Source organism: Maniola hyperantus, chromosome 18 (assembly GCF_902806685.2).
Source record: "Maniola hyperantus chromosome 18, iAphHyp1.2, whole genome shotgun sequence".
NCBI classification, from domain to species: Eukaryota; Metazoa; Arthropoda; class Insecta; order Lepidoptera; family Nymphalidae; genus Maniola; species Maniola hyperantus.
This window is the reverse complement of record NC_048553.1, coordinates 1,288,395-1,311,849: the sequence shown is the minus strand read 5'-3', so window position 1 is coordinate 1,311,849 and position 23,455 is coordinate 1,288,395. Positions and strand designations below refer to the sequence as shown.

General features: G+C 38.7%; 2 protein-coding genes across 2 annotated transcripts in view; one reads left to right on the top strand and one right to left on the bottom strand.

Annotated features, from left to right (window-relative positions):
• hth (Meis homeobox homothorax) overlaps positions 1 to 23,455 on the top strand; it is a 527,706-nt gene that overhangs the window by 491,908 nt on the left and 12,343 nt on the right. Inside the window, exon 12 of the mRNA XM_034978385.2 lies at positions 17,222 to 17,280. Within this exon, the coding sequence (XP_034834276.1) occupies positions 17,222 to 17,280 (59 nt within the window). The remainder of the gene's footprint in view (positions 1 to 17,221; positions 17,281 to 23,455) is intronic.
• LOC138403572 (uncharacterized) lies at positions 14,190 to 15,814 on the bottom strand. Its single transcript, XM_069504719.1, is given in 6 exon segments — positions 14,190 to 14,896; positions 14,899 to 15,092; positions 15,095 to 15,225; positions 15,227 to 15,373; positions 15,375 to 15,426; positions 15,429 to 15,814. Coding segments are annotated over 6 exon segments (750 nt in total). The 5' UTR covers positions 15,535 to 15,814; the 3' UTR covers positions 14,190 to 14,776.

The window sequence follows — 23,455 nt, the reverse complement described above, 5'->3', positions numbered from 1 at the left end:
TTGGCATAGCGAGTTTTTTTTTAAATTTTCAATTGTAGATAATTAGAATAGCGGACTTTAGTCAATATTATCAGCTGATCACTAATATTGCCAGACGCCACTAATATCATAAACGCGAAAGTGTTAATTTGTTGGTTTGTCCTTCAATCACGACGCAACGGAGCAACGGATCGACTTGAATTTTCGCTTTTTATTCCTCGAGACTGACAATTAACTCCTTTTTATTAAATCAAACGAATTCCCGCGCAATTAAAAAAATCAGGTTTTGAAAAATCTTGTGCAAACTCTAGTTCCCACGTGATTTTTAAAAATCTGCATTTTTAGAAATCGCGGACATTTATAAAAGGAAAAACTGACTGAGTGAAAAGAAAAAAAGAAAAATTTCAGAAGTTCCATCCGAGTGGTGCCGGTACATTAAAGATAAAATTAATCAACCCTAAAAAGGGCACCTAAATACTGTATAGGTACTATTACTAACGTGTAACTGTGTAACGAAAGGCAAAGACATCAACTAACATAATGAACATTGGGAAAATTATCTCCAATTTAAACTGGAAAGCGTGAACCCCGGGACCCTTCCGTAATTACGACGAAACATGGCTAGCGTCCGATGCGACTAATGTATTGTTAATATCAAAATTACTTAATTAACTCTTCATCTGCCGGCCCGGTCTCTAATACCTACCCCATAGGGTGAGAGGAAGTGGTAAGATTTTCTTTTAACATCGCACTGCCAAAGTTGGTAACATAGGGTCAGATCTATAGAGCGCACTCTGACTTAGCTTAGACTTAAGACAGAGTTAAAACGAGACAGAGCTATATCTCTCACATAAATGTGTCCCGTTTTAACTTAACCTTAGTCAGACTCGCGTAAAATATTACCTATCGAACGTCTATAGGTTGACGTTCATCATCATCTTCAATAGACGTCCACCGCTGGGCATAGGTCTCTTTTAGGAATTCCCACACGCCACGGTCTACTGTGTATCTGACATCGTTATTTTTATGTAAAATTCAATCAATTTGGCTAAAATTAGAATTAAATAATTATTATCAAATATTATCAATATTTTTTAACATAAAAATAGAGTAATTTCTGCGGGTTCATTTTATGTTATAAAATGGAAAAATATTTGTCGATTACAGTGCTGTGTTAATTTTTGTAATGCTGAATATTTTTTTAATAATAATGCAATTTGTTCGAGTATCCATTGGATATCTTACGACCATCTCTAGGACTATCAACCCCCGCGGGGTTGGACGAAAAACGCAAGTTTTGTGCGCGACGCGGGAATAATTCTTGTATTCATTTTGACAGCTGAAATTGTTATAACAGTGTTTGGAGTCGCACACTGCAATATGTTACACCGACGCGACGCGACGGCCCGAGGTCTGAAGATTTATTGTGTGGCGCTAATTTGCCGATTACAGTGCTGTGTTAATTTTTGTAAGACTGATCATTACTCGTTTATAATAATACATTTTGTACGAGTATCTATTGTAATACTCCGACATACACGCTGTTATACATTGTAATATTACAACCAACTTTAGGTCTATCAACCTCCGCGGGGGTGGACGAAAAACGTAAGTTTTACGCGCGACGCGGGAACAATATTTGTATTAATTTTGACAGCTGAAATTGTTATAGCAGTGTTTGTAGTCGTACACTGCAATATGTTACACCGACGACCCGAGGTCTGGTGATTTATTGCGTGGCGCTAATTTGGCGATTATAGTGCTGTGTTAATTTTTGTAAGGCTGATTATTATTTGAACTTTGACTTATACTTCACTTGACGTTTGTTATCTTGTTCGTGCTGTTTATTTCGGATAACTTTAATTCAAAGGCACTTTATTATGATATATTTTTAACTTACGCTTAACATACTTTGACGAATTTTGCTACAGAGATAGTTCGCTTCCCACGGGATTTTTAAAAACCGAAATCCACGCGGATAAAGCAGCATCTAATAATATTACGAATGCGAAAGTGTGTGTGTCTGATTGTCTGTCTATTACCTTTTCACGGCCTGTCCGTTTGATCGATTTTAATGTAGAATCAATCGGCATCTCCGAGACTGACATAGACTAGGTAGGTACTTCTTATCCCGAAAAATCAAAGAGTTCCCACAGGTTTTATAGACAGAAAAGAATTATCATTTTCTTTGAAAATGAACAACTTTGGAAATAATTATATGGTTCTTATAACAATAAAACATGAGAATGAGTACAAGTAATAACACAAAGTAGGTAACTATACATAATTTCGTTGGTGTGTCATATCACGCGAGAGTCCGAATAATTGAAAAGACAATACAACAATGCAACTCAACGCAGCAACGCGTCCCATACGCGGAATTTGCATTATGTTTACGCGTATTATTTTATAATACATTACGCGACCCCATCTGGGGTCTCCTAAATCATAACACTCGTCTGGGCCTTGTTAATACCATCGGCGCGCGAAGGGTTGCATCGGAAAATGGCGATGTTAAGCTCCAGTTCACAATGACCCGTTCATTCGGCACGTTAGCACTACTTGATATCCAATCATCATCGTCGTACTCATCCCATCGCCGGCCCACTACTGAACATAAGTCTCCTCAAAGAGGGCCTAGCTCACCCCATTCCATTTTAGTAGAATGAGAAGGGTTTAGGCCATACTTAGTCCGCCACGCTAGCCAAGTGTGGATTAGCAGACTTCACATACCTTTGAGGATATTATGAAGAACTCTCAGGCATGCAGATTTCCTCATGATGTTTTCCTTCACCGTTAAAGCAAGTGATATTTAATTGTGTGTTCTATTTAGTTAGTAATAACATTACTTCAAAAAATAAAGGGGGAAATTGCGTTTCACGTGGTATGTAGTAGGTAAATTCCCTTGACGATTCAAAAGTCCTTGTTAAAGTTTATTTAATTATTAAAAATCTTTCTATTTCTATAAAACTATAGCGCTCACCAGTATGCCGTTTGTGAGTTTTGATACAAACATCATTTACATGAAAACAGCGAAACAGCGTTTACACATCGACCGAAACTTGCCGAACGCAACGGCCAATCTGAACGAGCGCCTTAACTCCTTGTAGCTGCAAGTATCAGTTCGGTGCAAAAATGCACACATGCCATGATTTATTTGCTTCGAATGCAAATGAGACAAATCGTAATGAGATTTAAGAGTTAAAGTGTCAAGCACCCTCCGAGGGTGAGCTATGGGTGTTATCTTAGTTTGGCTTAATGAAACTTACATTTCATATTATTGCAGACAAGCTTTTAATACTGCTTTGAATTTGATTTTGTTTTATTTGAAAATCGAATACGGTGTTTAGTTTTTTCGCGTTATTTATAAAAATTTAAAAGTCACAAAAATTATAGAATAGGCATCCTAATACTGATATCCTAATCCTATAATATTATAAATGTAAAAGTTTGTATGTTTGTTACTCCTTCACACAACAATGATTGATCGGTTTGGCTGTTTGCAATGGAGATTGCAGACAGCCAAACCGAACCGAGAATGAGAAAAAAAACGGCCAAGTGCGAGTCAGGCTCGCGCAATCAGGGTTCCGTACTACAGTCGTATTTTTTCGACATGTTGCACGATAATTCAAAAACTATGATGCATAAAAATAAATAAAAATCTATTTTAGAATGTACAGGTGAAGACCTTTCATAATATGATACCCCACTTGATATAGTCACTCACTTTAAAAGTTGAAAATACTAATTATTAGTTCATGACCACAATTGAATTTTTTTGTGTGATCTAACCCTAAATTCACGGTTTTCAGATTTTTCCCCAAATGTCTGCTATAAGATCTACCTACCTGCCAAATTTCATGATTCTAGGTCAACGGGAAGTACCCTGTAGGTTTCTTGACAGACAGATGGACAGACAGACAGACAGACAGACAGACAACAAAGTGATCCTATAAGGGTTCCGTTTTTCCTTTTGAGGTACGGAACCCTAAAAAACTAACTTGAAAAAAAACTTTCCTCTTTTAGCTCACTATCGCCGTCTTAACTTAATCTTGCTGTTTTTTATTCAAATACAAGTTAGCCCTTGACTGCAATCTCCCCTGGTGGTGATGCAGTCTAAGATGGAAGCGGCTAACTGGTGGGGATGGTGGTTTTTATTAAACTTTGGTTTATACACGGCATCGTACCGGAACGCTAAATCTCTTGGCGGCACGACTTTGCCGGTAGGGTGGTAACACGGCCAAAGCCATCAACCAGACAAAATATTGTTGTTTTGCATGTGCAGGCGCGCTGCCATTTTAATTGTAAACACTTTGCTCATTGAACATTACGTAGTCGCCCCACCGTCATTTTGAGACAATAAAAGTGAATGCGGCGGTACGAGGAGATTATTATTCGTGTGGCTCTTGCCGATGGCACTTCTCAGTAGACACTATGTGTGTCGTACTGTAGGTTATTATAATTGTTGTTGTGACCTAATATGGTTTAAGACGTAAGGTTACAGTACTAGGTTGTGAAAGGTGCTGTGAAAGTGTGTGTGACTGTGTAGTGTGTGTTCACTAGCTGTGTATCGGTAAGTCCTTCTTGTATCGTTCCAATTTGTATTAGACAAACGTGATTGTTGTAGTTGAGGTTAATTGAACTAAGTGTGGTGTGCTAGGTTAGCTGGTTGGTCTGGGGCCGGTATGGGGATGGTTGGAGCCGGTCGCTAGGTAGGGACTTAGCTAGTGTTAGTTAGCGATGTCTAGTCTCATAAGAGACGTTGTTATCATGACTCATTATTGACGGTAGGTTAATAGTTGAGGGTAGTCTGTGATATCTCTCGTAGTGTGCAAGAATGATGTTAGTATGCCCACGAAGGCTCCGTTAATCTAAAGGTTGTAATCCTGACGTATCTGGTTAACCATTACCTAAGGTTACTTTTAGTGGTTTAGTCTTCAATCTCGATCATAATAACATACTTCTGGCGGTGACGAGCCTACATCAGAAGTGGGATTACCCACACTAAGCCCACATGAGATTACCCACACTAAGCCCACATGAGATTACCCACACTAAGCCCACATGGGATTACCCGCAGTTGCGTTAAATTTAATTTAAAGTTTATGATCGACGAATCATACTTTACTGATAAGACATTAGATCAATTTTAAAACGGAATTTATTCCGTTGTGCCCACGAAAGGTTGATATTGAGGTTATGAACACATCTATGTAAAACACGCTTAACCATCCACTAGTCATGAAGTTTCTCACCAAGATACCTGCAATTTAAATTCGCAGGTTAAGACTATAAAAAGTAGTCTTAGTCATAGTACTTTCCAATCACGCTGTTTACTGTGTGAAAAATTATGATCACAAACTGTACCTACTGTACAAAAAGTTAAAACTTATCGAAAATCTAGTACAGTAATTTTCAGACTACCCGCAAATCTCAGCCAGTTGTTATAAAAACAAATTTTGATGCAGTTCAGTGTTCTTTTTGTAAAAGAGTAACCGTAATGTAGGTAGATGAGTTTTTGCTGAACAATTATTTTTGCCACGAGATAACAAATTGAGTTTCCCGACATAAGATTAGAAATCAATCTTCATGTGGTGTTAGATCGTTGTATGAATAGGTAGACCTGTCGTAATAAGGACAGATGTTATGTTATAGTAAGTTCATGAGTCTATCCTGGTAAGGAAGTGTCCTTCCAGATGTTATGAGTCTATCCTGGTAAGGAAGTGTCCTTCCAGATGTTATGGAGTTTATCCTGGTGGGAGTGTCGTCCGGGCCAGACTCGTAAGAGTTGGTTGAGGGGACACACTTCTTCCAGATGGTGTGAGTTTATCCTGGTAAGAGTGTCGTCCGGGCCAGACTCGTAAGAGTTGGTTGAGGGGACACACTTCTTCCAGATGGTGTGAGTTTATCCTGGTAAGAGTGTCGTCCGGGCCAGACTCGTGAGAGTTGGTTGAGGGGACACACTTCTTCCAGATGGTGTGAGTTTATCCTGGTAAGAGTGTCGTCCGGGCCAGACTCGTAAGAGTTGGTTGAGGGGACACACTTCTTCCAGATGGTGTGAGTTTATCCTGGTTAGAGTGTCGTCCGGGCCAGACTCGTAAGAGTTGGTTGAGGGGACACACTGCTTCCAGATGTTATGAGTCTAGCCTGGTTGAGGGGTGTCGTCCGGGCCACGCTCAAAAGAGCTGGTTGGAGGGACACACTTGCTCAGTCCAGATGATAGTTGATCCTGGTCGGATAGAACTGCGGCTTGTAGTACTTGATGATTGGAAATTGTGCGCGCTTGATCATACTAGCGCCCGAGGACGGTCGCATATCAGAATGGCCGTGATGGTGCTAGTCACACACTCCGTAGTCGTGTTAGATGATGGTATAAGATCATGGACCCAAACATACAACCAACAAAAAAAAAACCTTTTTTTTGTAAAGTTTAATTAGATGACATCGAGTTTCTTGCTGGTTCTTCTCGCTAGGTCGTGGGGTTCCGAACCAGTGGTGGATTTGATTTAGAAGTTCTAAAAAAAAAAAAAACGTTTAGATAGTTAATTGATTTAGAAGTTGCAATAGCAATTGAGCTCCAATCAAATGAAGTGTAAGGAATGTAGTCAGGATGGAAGAGCGATAAATGATTTTGTGGTTATGGTTTTGTCCTCACATGCTTTGTAATACTTGGCGTACGTGGACGTACGCATGTCAGAATGGCCGTGCAGGCGCGCTGCCATTTTAATTGTAAACACTTTGCTCATTGAACATTACGTAGTCGCCCCACCGTCATTTTGAGACAATAAAAGTGAATGCGGCGGTACGAGGAGATTATTATTCGTGTGGCTCTTGCCGATGGCACTTCTCAGTAGACACTATGTGTGTCGTACTGTAGGTTATTATAATTGTTGTTGTGACCTAATATGGTTTAAGACGTAAGGTTACAGTACTAGGTTGTGAAAGGTGCTGTGAAAGTGTGTGTGACTGTGTAGTGTGTGTTCACTAGCTGTGTATCGGTAAGTCCTTCTTGTATCGTTCCAATTTGTATTAGACAAACGTGATTGTTGTAGTTGAGGTTAATTGAACTAAGTGTGGTGTGCTAGGTTAGCTGGTTGGTCTGGGGCCGGTATGGGGATGGTTGGAGCCGGTCGCTAGGTAGGGACTTAGCTAGTGTTAGTTAGCGATGTCTAGTCTCATAAGAGACGTTGTTATCATGACTCATTATTGACGGTAGGTTAATAGTTGAGGGTAGTCTGTGATATCTCTCGTAGTGTGCAAGAATGATGTTAGTATGCCCACGAAGGCTCCGTTAATCTAAAGGTTGTAATCCTGACGTATCTGGTTAACCATTACCTAAGGTTACTTTTAGTGGTTTAGTCTTCAATCTCGATCATAATAACATACTTCTGGTGCTGACGAGCCTACACATGTTTATTACGTGTTTACTTCTATTTATTTATTGAAATGTAGAGATATTCTACGAACATAGTAAAAATAGCTTATTTCAGGTAGTTATAATAGAATAGGCATCAAGTAATCCTTGGTCAATATTCGGAAATGGTATTGCCGTGTTCATTATTTTTATTACCGGCCGGGGTGTTGCGACAAATACGTTATGTTAATAGGTCCTCGAAGCTCATGATATCCTGGTATCTATTATTATTATTGTGAGATTTCCCCGGCTTTTCCCTAAATAGGAAAAGTTAAAGGGCCCATTTAGTTCTTGGGACACGTCCGCTAGGCACGGCGGGGCTCGGGGATCGAAACCGTGAAATACAAGTTGGGGCCTGCTCCTAATACATGCTCCACGAAAATTAAAGCCATTCCATTATACCCATTACCTACATACGCCCGAAAACTTAGTTTTTCAATTAAAAGTACATAATAGTTCAAATTAAACTTTAGCCCTTGCCTTCGACCGCGAAAGTTCGGGTCAATCAGGTGCAATCTATTCAGATCTTTATGTCTTACAATAATCATTGGCCTACCTGGTCCAAAAGTTGTCCATCGCCATTCAGCGTGGCAATTGTGCCAGCTTAATGGCAGTGGCGTGCATAGGGTTTAAAGCCAGGGTAAGCAGTAGTTAGGTAAGCAAGTCAAAGAATAATGAGCATTGAGCAATTTCAACCGAGTTAACTATTTCTTGGGTAAGCAGCGCTTTTATGCCTTTATGAGTTGCACGCCACTGCTTAATGGGTACCTTTGGCTCAGGGGCAACCAGGGGCGGTCTTTTTGACGACGTTTAATTTTAAGTTGGTAAGGTTTATTTAAGTTTGTATGTTATAATTTAATATTTTTAAGTAGGTACTTTTAATTTAGATTTAAGTTTATAAATATATATATTCTAAACAGTATCATATATAGTAAGAAATATATTTACAGATATTATAATCATATGTTTTTATACTGCGCCAACATCATCAAAATTATGCCAGTGAGCAGTTTTTTTATTAATAACTAGCTTATGCTCGCGACTACGTCCGCGTGGACTACACAAAATTCAAACCCCTATTTTACCCCCTTAGGGGTGGAATTTTCAAAAATCCTTTCTTAGCGGATGCCAACATCATAATAGCTATCTGCATGCCAAATTTCAGCCTGATCCGTCCAGTAGTTTGAGTTCTGCGTTGATAGATCAGTCAGTCAGCCAGTCAGTCAGTCAGTCAGTCAGTCAGTCAGTCAGTCAGTCAGTCAGTCAGTCAGTCACCTTTTCCTTTTATATATTTAGATTTCACAATCAGCTTACTTAGTCCTCGCAGTTTACTTGGGCAGTTCCTATATAATTGTGACTGAGGAGTTGTCGTTTTCATAAAAACTTGATTCAAAATTCGGATGCGAAATTCCTTAAGAATGTAAGTAACCCAGCCTTAAAGTTTAACAATTTATTAAACTTTAAAGGCGTCGTGATTTCTAATACTGTTCCGAAGAGAAAAAAACTTTATACCTACTTTGACGTAAAAATTTTAACTCCTTTGTTACCTGTTTTCTCTCAAAGCCACCATGATCCAAACTTCATAGTTAGTAGTTAGATCGACCCTTCCAGTGTTAGGAAACTTTCAGCTTTTATAAAATAACGAAGGGCTGGCACACGCTGGCTCTCTCTCTATATACCTGAAGACTAACACAGGCTACTTTTCAAAGATTTCCCATGGTATTTCCAAAAACCTTAATCCACCTGGAGAAATTTTAAAATATTTAAGCTAAAGAGTGCAAACTTATGAAGATATCGTATCACTACCCCAATTATATAAATGTGAAAGTGTGTTTGTTTGTTGGTTTGTCCTTCAGTCACGTCGCAACGGAGCAACGGATCGACGTGATTTTTTGCATGTGTACAAATTAAGACCTGGGAGAGGGACATAGGCTACTTTTTATCCCGGAAAACCAAAGAGTTCCCACGGGATTTTTAAAAACCTAAATCCACACGTACGAAGTCGTGGGCATCAGCTAGTAACAAATAAATACAAAAGCACTCTGAGAACTATACAAATAATTGTAATTCAAGTAATTTCATTAAATGTAAAACCGTCTTAGTCGAAACGAAGGGGCAACACTGTAAAGCAGCGAGAGAATAAAATTTAATTTCGTCTCGAAGTTTTTGGATTTTAATTACCTGAAAGCAAATTAAATAAGGGGGTTGTGTAAAATACCTCGAATTCTAAGACTCTGGAGCGCGCGCTCAACTAATTTATTACGGTTTTACGCTGAAGAGGTAGGTATTTTACAATAAATCGGTTATACATAAAGTTGTTCCGTTCCGTATTTTATTATATTATTTCTAATTCCGTTATTTTGCGTGTAATGTTATTATACTTTAATTAATTATACATTTAACAGGACTTCATTCTAGAATTGATTATTCATATTTCGTTTTACAGAAATCATTTGATCTAAAAACAAATTAGCAGTTAACCCATTATTTAAAAGAATTAAATAATTAAATTAATGGAACTGTAGTGGCTAATAAATCTATACAGGGTGTAACTAGAACGCTAGCAAAACTGAAGACAGATGATACCACTGATGATTACTGATATTATGTTAACACCAAAAATAAAAACGCGAAAAAATCAAGAAAATTCTATATTTTGTAAAGTTCACGATTCGACACGATTTATAAAGTTCACTGCAAATAAAACACCTGACTAATGCTAGAGGAGGTTAACGTTGCGTAAGTAGGCCATTCAGAGTCTTGCACGCTATACATTGCGGGGCTGAAAAATACTAAATCACTATAACTACAAAATGAGACACATAGGTTATTGGTATTGGATTGTGTTTATGTAGTACAACAATAACGCTAAGTTTTTGCCAGTGTTCTGGTTACACCCTGTATATTATGTTATTAAATATCACTTGCTTTGCTTAAATGTTGAAGGAAAATGTCGTCGGGGAACTTGCATCTCACTAGATTTTTTACAGCGCACAAAATTATTTATCACAATTTACACGTGCTTATGTGTATTACAGAACAAAAAAGGAATTTGTAAATGTTTACAAGATGCAAAATGTGAATTTGTCATAATTGATGGATTAAAGGTGACATAAGTGACAATCAATAACATATTGACAGCTGATTATAATAATTTATTAACCACTACAAAATATAATAGATGGAGAGATGGTGGAAAAATATGAGGAAGTGCTTGATAAAGTTTGGAATATGGTTCTACTCCGTTATCTGAACATAGAAACCTAGAAAATTGTCCAGGTGGTCCGGTCCTCCATCACGATTTACGAATTTGATCCCGAATAACTTTATTGACCAGCCATTGCATCAATACAGACTTTTTTATTACGAGATAGGCTTCGAGTCGACGACAATCATGCTCGAAAACAATAAAGATGTCTATGTAAAAGCGTGTTTACCTAGAAGATACCTATTCACTCTTGCCTGAATATACTCAAGTTATACGTAGCAGGAAACATGCCAGTACATGTTCGTAAGTCTTTTTATTGTTACGTACTCAAGATAAAAAAAAACCGAAAATGTAATCTAGGTAGACTTAGCAATCGTTAGGTCTTATAGCAGATTGGCTACCCATTTTTGTTCCTATTTCATAAAAATTGTTAGGTACATATTGACCTGACCGGCTGAGGCTGAGAAGTTTTGTTTACCATGCTTAGGGCGTTTGTGCACTCATCCATATTCGGTTCGTATTCGTGTTTGTATGTAAGCAAAAAAAACAGATCGCCGTTTTTTTTGCTTACATGAAAACACGAATACGAACTGATACGGATGAGTGCTCAAACGCCCTTAGGCTAAGATCTATAGAGGGTTACTTACTTTGACTTTGCTCAGGCTTAAGATACTAAACAATACAATTTGAATTTTAACTCTATGGTAAAATCAAAGTAAGCCTTAGAGAAGGTAGAAAATTATACAAACTTCCAGCTTTTTTTTAAGCACCCGTCTATAATTTCCTACGTGCTCTTAGTCTTTAATACCAATATAATAAATGATCAAACGAACTTCCAAGTGAAGTTCGATCATTATTATATGAGTTGCTTCATTAGAATATATGATTTTATACACTGTAGTTTCCCTATTTACTTGGTAACCTCGCACAATTTTAAAGATTTATTTTAAAACAATTCAAAACGTATTTCCGGCGTACTCGCCCCCACTACGACGCCTCGGCTTTAGCTCATTATTTTAGAGTATGTAGTGTAACTTGTACAAAACTTTCTATTATTTGGGATAAGCCATGCATCGGGGAGGGAGGGAGATCATATATTCTAATGAAGCAACTCATATAATAATGATCGAACTTCACTTGGAAGTTCGTTTGATCATTTATTATACATTCGTTGCTTCATTATTCATATATGATTTTATACACTGTAGATGTTAAGAGAAGAAAGTTTTGGAATTAAAAGCATAATTTGTTATTATTATGATTTTAGATTTTATGATTAATACACAAATCGGCTTATGTATTTTAATAATTATATGTACCTAGTTCTTATTAATCTAAGTAACTAGTTCACTGTCCTAATCAATGATATTGATCAAGTCTTATCTTAATTTATTGATACTTGATTACTGATCGGGTGAATTCCCCTTAGTCCAGGATAATTTTGTTGTAGAATTGGGCAAAAGAGTCAGAGGAGCTAGTCCAGCCTGTGGTCTTGCGAATAGTTCTGATAATGACGTCAGCAGAGCTCGCGGCCGAATACCTACGGCGATGTGTACACCGCTCTCTGACCGGACTTGTTTCATCCATCTACCGATGGACTGCGTTATCGCAGCTTTATATTATGATCGCTTCTGTGTTAACAGGAGCGTATTTGTTCTCTCAGGTCTTATATTTCTAGTTATAGAAATGTAATCTGAACTTATCACTAATAAATTTTTTAGTGATAAGTTTTTCTGTATGTATATACTATATACAGTTCTTTTTTTTTTATTTTGTTCTATTGACCTGTAAATTTAAATACTAAAAAATCTGAAAGGACACTAGCTGGGCAAATACTTATTTTGTCTTAAGTATGGCAGGCACAAAACTGGTCGATCTCTACCAGGTGCAGACGTTTCTATGATGTCTGTTATCATTATTTTGGCACCGGTCTCGGAAAACTTGATATTGTCGAGCTTGATAAGAGGCAGGTACCGAGTGCTAAGGAGACTACAAGTTAATTCGTGGCCTTTTCGAGGATAAGCTCGGTATTAGGGAACCATGTTGAAATAAAGTTTAAAACTACTTGTGGATCCCAAGTGCTCGAGTAATTGGATTTTATAGGCCTCGATTTGTATGCACCTTTAAGAGGGCGCTTCACACACTCGTCTCAGCCGATGTTATAAATATAAATGCTGACAAAGCAGAACGGTGAGGATTTAGACTGCCATACGCACAACTACTATTAGGAATGTAAGTATGATTTTTTCGAGGGCTCGAATACGTCAATGTTGTTCTCGATGCAATATTGCCACCACAGCTTAAGCGACTTCACAGTACTGTCAGAGAGCGAAGCTATCATTAGCGTAGATGATGCTGGACAAACGCCTTTTCGGATAAAGGTTGCCGCAGAGCCTCGCGACAGCCCGGGTAAGACGCTTGTACAGGGGATGATGATCTCTGAAACGAGATTGCAAGAGGTGTTTTTGGGATTTAGATAATACACATCTGAAACTATTAAGTTTTGCAGTAGCTATAACCACGGCTGCGAAGGCCAGTGGGGATATACCAGTATACTGCTTTATACTCCCTTGCTTTATCATCAATGATTTTTCTAAGGCATTTAAGTATTAGCGAAAAGTTAGTCAGGATTTGTTTTTCATGGAATACCTCTGGAACACTTCGCATCGTCAGGTGATGCGAATAAGTCTATCTCTGGTTGGCCAAAATATTGTTGATATCATGGAAAATCTATCATGGATAATCTGGATTGATTACTCTGGAAGCGGCGTGGTCGTCGCGGTTTTCTTTGATGTTCACATATTTACGATGCGAATATCCAAAGTCCGCATTGTTCACCCCATTTTCAAAGTAAGTACTCTAGCTAAATCGTGTAGGTGGGGATATTGTATGCCCCCCATACGGTTCATATAGTTATCTATGCGTAGTAATAATGCACAGTCGGTTACATTGCTAGCAAACGACCTCAAGCCTAGAAGAGCGGCCATTAGATCCAAATAATTAATATGGTTCGCTGTTTCTGTGGCTTCCCATCTGCCACTAACTTGGTTCTTTTCACATACAGCCCCTAGCCTATTCTAGACGCGTCGGAATAGGTCTCGAGTTTGAAGTTAGGTTGTCATATAAAGTTGGATGTAGTATCAATATTTAAAATCTACCAATTTAGATCATCTAATATAACGTTCGACAGGTTGATTTTTGCCTCGTAATTACCATATTTAAGCAGGGCTAGGTATTTTTGCCGCTCTAAGATCTTAGTATACATCCATGTATACTTAGCTACTGGACAAGCTGCAACTAAAACTCGATAAGACGGGTAAATTCACGAATAGAACTCTTGGCTGTCAGTTTAGTAAACTTGTGACCAACTCGGCAATTTTACAACGCTTATCGGCGGAAAGATACATGCTTATAAGACATTTAGTGTCCTATACGAATCCTAGGAACTTGAAGGATTGTCGCGGAGTTCAATAATTACAGACAATGCAATATCTTTAACGTTTCGTTAACATTATCTAAGCACTGCTTACATGTTTCGCTGATACACAGAATGTCATCTAAGTAACATACCGACTGAAAGCCCGGATTTCTTAGATATGCCAACACTTCCCTCATGATCTTAGTAAACCTACGTGGGGCCACTGATAAGCCAAACGGAAGGCCATTAAAGCCGTACGTAAATATTTTGGATGAATAATATGAGGCTGAAAACAAAATTTTAAGTAAGTACTTGCGGTCAGAAGGCCGGACAGGTAGGTACGAAGAAAGAATATGCATCTTTAAGATAGATGGTAGCTAGGTACCCATCACGTGGAATTAATTTGCATGCAGTTCGGTAATCCTCCATTTTGAAATGCTCGTTACTAAACGTTTGTTACCGTTAGGTTTTGGAGTAAGAAATAGGTAGGTACCTATCTTGGATATGAATTGATCTTTTGTCCTTTTGCACTCCGATATAGCTCCTAGTGCAATTAATTTATTAATTGTTTCAAGCATTTTGTAAGTTTTCCGAATGTGAAGAACTATTTTGAGGTAGGTACCTATTATAGACTGGTTTTCTACAGTTCTAAATGGTATAGTATAGCCATGTTTAACCCAATCTAGTACAACACTATTATTAGTTATTTTTAACCAACAATCATAAAAATGGGTAAGACGACCTGTATGTACATGTGCTAGTGATGATTCTGCGTTGGGGCAGGGGGCTTCCACTGAGTCGCAGCTCGCTGCGGCTGCTGCGCTGACGCTGTGTAAGGGCGGCGAACACCTAAGGTCGTTGGCCTCCTGCGGTGGTCTCCGCGCCCCTCCCCCCCCTGCTCGCCGGGTACTGAGGCGGCGCATAGTTTCCCCGGTAGGAAGTTGCTCGAGAGCTGGACGGCTGTGTTTTTTTTTTTTTTTTTTTTGGTTTAGCAGGTCTTTTGATGAAAAGACCCTGCTTCTCGATAGCTTTTGCAGCCCTTATCTTCTCAGATAAAGTTGAGCCAAAAGTTAATCATCTCGCTTGGATTCGCTTATTATATTGTATAAAAACGATTTATCTAAACTGGAACTTATCAGTCTTATTCTACTTTGAGTTGCTAAATGATGTGAATCAATTAGCAACCTGCATCTGCTGAGATGTTTTGTTGTCGCTCTTTAAGAGCAAATCAATACCCCTGTTGAAGGCAGTGATTCCTGCACTCAGCTGTTGCTGCGTTCCGGACCATGTCCAGTAACGCGGCTCTGCGTTTAGTTTAGGCGCCTGCAGGAGCCTATAGTTGTCTGGGATTAGGCATACCTTTCCGTAGTAAAGGAAGCCACAATTTTGATAAATTATCGTGAATTTTTCTCTGTAGTCTGGTGAGTCGGACTTAGACTCCCCGAGGGCTTCCAGTATTTCTGGGCCCAAATTTGGCAAATCACTAGTGAAGGTCAGGCCCAGCCACGCCCTCATTTTAGTCGGCGCTATCGTTAGATACCGGCCCCGCCTCTAGTGTGATTTCTGGAGCAGCTACTGCTGACTCGGGATCGTGTCACAGTTGTGTCCATGATCTCTGTTATCTAAGATTACAATTTTGTAATTTTATTTATGAAAATAAAAACTTGAGGGTAGATCGAAAAACGGAAAATACTTTGAAAAAGACTTTTCCTGATCGCAGAGGAACGTTACATCTATTTTAGATTGTACGTATGTTCTGCTTAGGTCATCGTTGGAGACTCGCAGTCAACCCCGATGCCTTACCCGTTTTATAATAAGTGGGTATCTTGTTTTGGGATATGTCAAAGTTATTGACTCGCAGTCAATCCCAGTGCATTCCAAAACTTATGTCTGCTTAGGTCATCGTTGGAGACTCGCAGTCAACCCCGATGCCTCATTGGTCGTACTCGTTTTATAATAAGTGGGTATCTTGTTTTGGGATATGTCAAAGTTATTGACTCGCAGTCAATCCCAGTGCATTCCAAAACTTATGTTCACTTTCACTTCACTAAAAGGCACTTTAAAGAAACACTTTACTAACCTTATTCGTTTCTTCTTATTTTTCTTGCGTATTTCTCAATTTGAGACTGCGCACTTCTTTTCGGCATGGTGCTCGGAAGGCGCGTGCGATAGTTACCGCGCACAAAAAAGGAATGAGCTAAAGCCGAGGCGTCGTAGTGGGGGCGAGTACGCCGGAAATACGTTTTGAATTGTTTTAAAATAAATCTTTAAAATTGTGCGAGGTTACCAAGTAAATAGGGAAACTACAGTGTATAAAATCATATATGAATAATGAAGCAACGAATGTATAATTGACTTCAGTCATTAACAAACAAAAAAGTGAAAGCAGTTTATAAGAAGCGAACACGAAATTAAGTTTTAATTTCAATTAAATTTTTTATAAAAGAAATTGAATAATTGTTTTGCGTGTCGAATTTGCACTTGGCTGGTTTTCATAAATAATAATTAATAATTAATTTATTCAATTAATACGCAATGCGATGTGTAATTTATATTTGTTTATTTATTGGCGTGACTTTTTCCGACACCTGTGTCTGTCTTAAAGTAAATTTTAATTGAATTTAATACGTTGAACGTCCATTTAACGTCGAAACTGAAATGTTATGTTTTTTATTGATTTAAGAATGTTTAATTTAAGAAATTTTAATTTAATTTAATACGTGGAACGTCCATTTAACGTCTGAACTGAAATGTTATGATTTTTATTGATAAGAATGAGTCTTGTTGCTGCAAACTTCTTGTATGTCATTTGTTTTCTCTATATTAAGAATAATATTTAATTATGTTTAGAATTTAAAATGAAGTTCTAATCTTAATTTGGGATCAAAACTTCATTGATGTGTGAAGTAGAAATGCAATACAACTTTTATAAGTTTTATTGGAATATACTTAGATAAGACTAGCTTATGCTCGCGACTACGTCCGCGTGGAATACACAAATTTTAAACCCCCTTTCTTAGCGGATGTCTCCGTCATAATAGCTATCTGCATGCCAAATTTCAGCCCGATCAGTCCAGTAGTTTGAGCTGTGCGTTGATAGATCAGTCATTCAGGCAGTCACCTTTTCCTATATATGTATTTAAAATTATGTATATAATACTTCTCTGTTATAATATTAACGTATGTGTTTTTTCTATTTCAGGTTTATCAATGCGAGACGTAGGATAGTACAGCCAATGATAGACCAGTCGAATAGAGCAGGTAACATTTTTCTTATACAAATAGTCATATTTTAAGTGTTAAGTTTGGGATAATGTATTTTCTTTTCGTCATTTAAACCTAGTGTTAATAAGACACGAGCACTTACAAACCAAACAACTTTTATACATAAAAGAAAAAACTGACTGACTGACATATTATAAACCGCTAGGTCTAGCTCGAACACATTTGAAAATTCGTATGAACGATTCCTTTTTAACGTGATAAGAAAGGGTTTTCAGTAGGTAATGCTATTCGCCTCATAAGAAAGCTCAGAATCACTCAGCGGGCGATGGAGAGCGCTATGCTTGGAGTTTCTCTACGTGATCAAATCAGAAATGAGGAGATCCGTAGGAGAACTAGAGTTACCGACATAGCTCAACGGGTTGCGAAGCTGAAATGGCAATGAGCAGGGCACATAGTTCGGAAAATTGACAGACGTTGGGGTCCCAAGATGCTGGAACGGCGACCTCGCACCGGAAGACGCAGCGTTGGGAGGCTAGGGGTAGACCTATTTTTCTTTGATTTTACTTCACCTATAGCCTAATATTTGACATAATATCGTAGATTCAGGATCAAACCGAGAGTTCCCTCACTCTAGTTCACTCTGCATTAGCTACCTATTTAAATTTTCAAAAACCGCTCGTGGCTTCGGAAAATGTTCTTTTATCTTTCCTAAAACACATTCCTCTTTCGGTGCGGCGTCCGGTCTGAAATTCGTTTAAGTAGCGGTCAGCGGTCCCCCGGGGGCCCGGACACACGGGGGGCCTCAGGGCGGTGCAGCCTGCATACTGTATGAAGGCACAACTCGATTGCGGACTTCAAAGTCGTTGGACGCTAAATTTCAACGCTCACGTACAACCGGTGAATACATTTTGCCGATAATGTTCCATGTTTCAAAACGTACTTTTGCTCAAAGTGCAGGTAAATGTGAAATACTACGTGTAGGTCTTAAAACAAGATAGGTAGATATTTAATTAAAATAGGCACTTAGTGGGCCTCAATCGTTGAAATCCGAAAGGTCGGCGGTTCAAACCCCACCAGTTGCACTATTGTCGTAGCTTTACGCTGAGAGAAAGGTGTATGGTTTAATAAAAACTGTCATACTCCTTCCAGGTTAGCCCGCTCCCACCTTAGACTGCATCGTCACTTACCATCAGGTGAGATTGCAGTCAAGGGCTACCTTGTATCTGAATAAAAAATAAAAATAAAAAATTGGAGGGGAAGGGGTAATATTAGTCATGATTGACATGACTGATATTCTTTTAAAAAAAATATAATACTGGCGACTTTATTTGTCTGGATCTCGGAAAATCTCCTATAGCCAATAAATAGACTATGACAGTTTGCGAGATGTAAGCTATCACGTGGCTATCACCTGTAGGTACCAAATTACGTCAAAATATTGAAAAAGGCCGTCAAAAGACAGATACACACAGACACACTGTCACATATTTTTTTAATATTAGATTAGTATGAGTAGAAGAGTTTTCAACAAGAGTATTTTTGTTTTTAGTAACATATTAGTTACCTACTAATTGCAATGTGTAAACAATTTTTCAAGAAAGATTTCCCTCAACATAATTTAGGATGGTACCTATTTATAATTAAGTGTGTTTTGCTTAAAATGTATTTCAGTGTAAAAAATTATGAGTCATGACTTCGAGTCCCTCTCGATGACCTTTCGTACCATAGATTAGAGAATTCTCTAATCTGTGTTTCGTACCTATTTATAATATTGGTATGGATTATATTCGATAGGCCCACTAGGTGGACGGACGACATCAGACGAGTCGCAGGGAGTCGCTGGATTCAGGCGGCGCAAGACCGTGGCGTGTGGAAGTCCCTACAAGAGACCTACATATGTCCAGCAGTGGACGTCTATCGGTTGATGATGATGATGATAGGTATTCGATTAAGAATGCGTATAGGATTTAGCTAAGCTACATTATGTACCTAATACATAATGTCACATTATGTAATTGGGACAGAGCGCTGTTAGCAATATTGGCGACTAATCCTACTGATAAATCACCATGGCGAGAACACAGTTTTTCTATACACACACAAACACACAGACTCCCGGGATGACCTCTCTCCTCTCTGACGCAATGGAGGGAAAGATTTCAAGAACGTTAGAAGCTGCCAGAATTGAAGTATCAAATTAAAAGGTTGATCTTCCCAATACAACTATTTAATATTATAAACTAGCTGCCACGGCGAACTTCGTACCGCCTAACAGTCGATTCTTTTTCAGGCAATTTTTTAAATTTTTCTCTCCCTAAGAACCATCCCCGTACTTCAAGGAATATTATAAAAAAAGAATTAGCGAAATCGGTTCAGCTGGTCTCGAGATTTGCGATCAGCAACACATTTAGCGATTCATTTTTATATATAGAGATTATGTGAAAGTGTGTCTGTATTACCTTTTCATGACCCATCCTTTTAATATGTATGTATGTAGGTATGTTCGTGATGCACACAGGGAGGCCAGGTCGATGTTTTTAATGTGGGTCTGGTGGGGTAAACCAAAAAATGGTACGGTCTATGACGACATGCATCGAAGTCGCAGTCTATTAAATTGATTTTGACCTAAGTATTGATATATAATATATATGATATTACTTTAGGTACCTTTTGATGACCTCCCTGGCGCAGTGGCGAGAGCTGTGATCTTATAAGTGGGAGGGGTTGATTCTTGGGTTGGATTCCCGGTAGTGCAGGAGTTATTTTGGAATTTGCATTTTTTAAATTGTCTCTGGTTAGGTCTGTTGGGAGGCTTCGGCCGTGGCTAGTTACCACTCTACTGACAATGCCGCGCCGCCAACCGATATAGCGTTCCGGTCCGATGCCGTGTAGAAACTGATCAGGGGTACTGACTGGATTTAATGAAACTGCCATACCCCTTTCAAGTTTGCCCGCTTCCATCTTAGATTGCTTTATCGGCGAGATCGCAGTCAAGGGCAATTGTAGCAGAATTTAAAAAAATACAACAAAATACCTAAATATTAGGGCAACAGGCAAAAACGGCAAGCGGCGCAAGTATGCCTCTCTTATCGAGAGTTAAATTTTTGTTCCGTTTGCCGTGGAGACCCTGGGGCCATGGAGTCTTAGTGCTAAAAATTTTTACGACACATTTCACCGCGATTAATAGCCTCATCTGGTGACAGAAGGGCTGGCTCATTTTTTGCGCAACGGATCAGCCTGGCTGTCCAGCGTGGAAATGCAGCCAGTATTCTTGGCACCATTCCTCGTGGGTATGATTTGTATTGAAATTAGATAAGGCTGGCTTTAAGTTTTATTGTAATATTTTCATGAAAAAAAAAGTTCGTCTAAGACCTATATTAATACGTAATACTGTTCCAATTCCAAGATATCGTAGGAAGAGACAAAGGCGATCTAATCCCGCCAGGCGAGTACCCACACATCAGATAGGGGCCGATTGTCGGGGGCCGTGATGGATGGCCGGGGACGGGTCAACGAATTCCTACATTATTCTTTTTTACCCTTCTTGCGTCCGTTTGCGAGAGTAAGCCCTTTTTGCGACGTCCTTTTTTCTCTACCCCTGGAATTTTTACCGTTTTATGGACTGTTACAATTACGGAATAGAAGTTGCGTTGCTTGTATTTTTTCTGCGGCCATCGGGAATTGTTTTTGTTGAAAACAAAATTGGTAATTTTAACAAGTACATTAGAAAAAATATAATTGAAGTGAAGTTTTCTTTGTGCCTCAATTTTCTGACTTTGATCTGAATTATACTATCGCGAAAAATAACATTAATGATATTTTTAAGAACTATGAATACCTACAACTGTTTACCCTTCTTGCGTCCGTTTGCTAGAGTAAGCCCTTTTTGCGACGTCCTTTTTTCTCTACCCATGGAGTTTCTTCCGTTTTATGGACTGTTACAATTAAGGAATTACAAGCTTGTACCTATTTCTCTGCGTTATAGGGAATTGTTTTTGTTAAAAACAAAATTCGTGATTTTAACGAACGCATTCGAAAAAATATACTGGAATTGAAGTTTTATATGTAACTTGCTTCTTGAACTTGAAGTTTTGCATGTACATTTTCTACAATTACGTAAACCTAGGGGTTTACGTTTCATTCTGTGGGCAGAATGGATTTGCAGAAATTTCAATCGAGCAAAGCCGGGACGGCTAAGGTAGTATATTATGTTTACCCGTAATATTGTTAATATAATTTCACGCTTGGCCGATGGAAAATATTTCCGTAACCAATAACTCTCATGTTCTTTGAATAGTTGTATCTTGCTTAAGTCACGCGATTACTTCATGCGCTGGTTAAGAAACAAAAACATTTCAAACTTTTTATATTAAATTCACACAACTATTGTGTGTATAAAATAGGTTTTACCACAGAAAATACAATTCTGTAAGTTTTACATAGTTTTTTTAATGATGTTTTTAGTCGGTAAAATTTTATTAAGAGCTACAAAATGCCTAAATTCTTTGACATTGAATTTAAAATATCAACATAAACCCATAAAACCCATATGGATTTAACCCATAAAATATTACAAAGTAGATTAAACTCAATAACATACATACTGAAATAAACCTTTCTAACTAACCACGTCGTCAAAAAGTCCACCCCTGGTTGCCCCTGGGCTAAAGGTGCCCATCAAGCTGGCACCATTGCCACGCTGAATGGGTGAATCTTTGGACCAGGTAGGCCCCAGAGCGCGGTTCGCAACCTCATTCCCTTAGGGCTAGGCGACGGCCGATGTCGCGTACAAAACCCTTCGCTTCCTTTTTTACTTAGTCATAATATATTAAGAAGAAGAAGAAAGAGATATATATTTTTTATTCTGATACAAGTTAGTATAGCCCTTGACTGCAATCTCACCTGGTGGTAAGCGATGATGCAGTCTAAGATGAAAACGGGCTCGTAACTTGGAAGATGTATCTAAGGCAGTTTTAATAAACCCATACTCATGATCGGTTTCTTCACGGCATCGTACCGGAACGCTAAATCGCTAGGCGGCACGGCCTTGCCGGTAGAGTGGTAACTAGCCGCGGTAATCCTTCCACCAGAACAGACCAGAACAGAGACAATTTTATAATATGAATTCCCAAATTGCCCCTGCAGGGAATCGAACCCGAGGCCTCCTAAACAAAAGACCACAGCGCACATCACTGCGCCACTTTAAATATAGAAAGGGAGGGAGTAGGTAGTATAAAAAGGTAGATAAAAAAATTACCAACTAAATTAGTTTCTCCCACATGAAAAAAATGAGAAAAACTCCCATTCTCGTCGCAAGTGGTGCGTGTCTCCGGCGCTCCAAGACTCCGGGGGCGCAGGAAACAATAACAAGCCCGGCCGATGGGGCTCCACGTACCAGGAAACTATGATTTAGTGAGAGGTAATATTCCTACGGGATATTGTACGGGAATAAAGGCATCAAGGCTGGATAGTCTTGAAAACATTTTTAGTAAAAACCAGCAATGAAAATGTTTCTACTAAATGTTAGGCTAAAATCTGCCTTTAGCCATCGTGGTAGACTATGGCCAACCCCTTCTCATTTTGAGACAAGATTTGTGCTCAGTAGTGTGCCGGTCATCAGCATCATATGATGATGACGGTGAAATTCATGATTTTGAGAATGGCTCTGACCAATGGGGCTCCATGTACTATCAGGTAATTATAATTTAGTAAGAATCTGGTAAGAGGTCATATTCCATTGGAACAATGCGAGTTTTATGTACAGAAGCGAGTACTATGTGATATCTTACTTTCATGTTAGAAAGAAGAAAGCTACAGCAATATTGCCTATATTGTGAAACAGATAGAAATCCCAAAAGAGTCAGAAAATATTGCTGTTTGTAATGGGCAGAATTTCATCATTTCAAAAGCCACGATAAATAAAAAACGGAAAGCCATACAGACTGCATAAAGTTCTGCAGAAAATTGTTTCGCTCATTGTCTTAAGTACAAGAGAGACTTTTGGCAGTCTCTGAGGCAGGCACGTAAAGTAGGGGCAGAATTCTAAATATTCCCACCGGAAGCCGCCAAGTTTGCCGACGACGGAAAATGGCAAAAGGGAGGGTAGATGGAAAATTGTTTTGGCAATCGGCTGAAGAAAATGGCCACCGCATTTCCTGTGGTCAAGCGAGCCAACAGCTTTTCCAATCGCCTCGCTGTTTATGTATTCCTG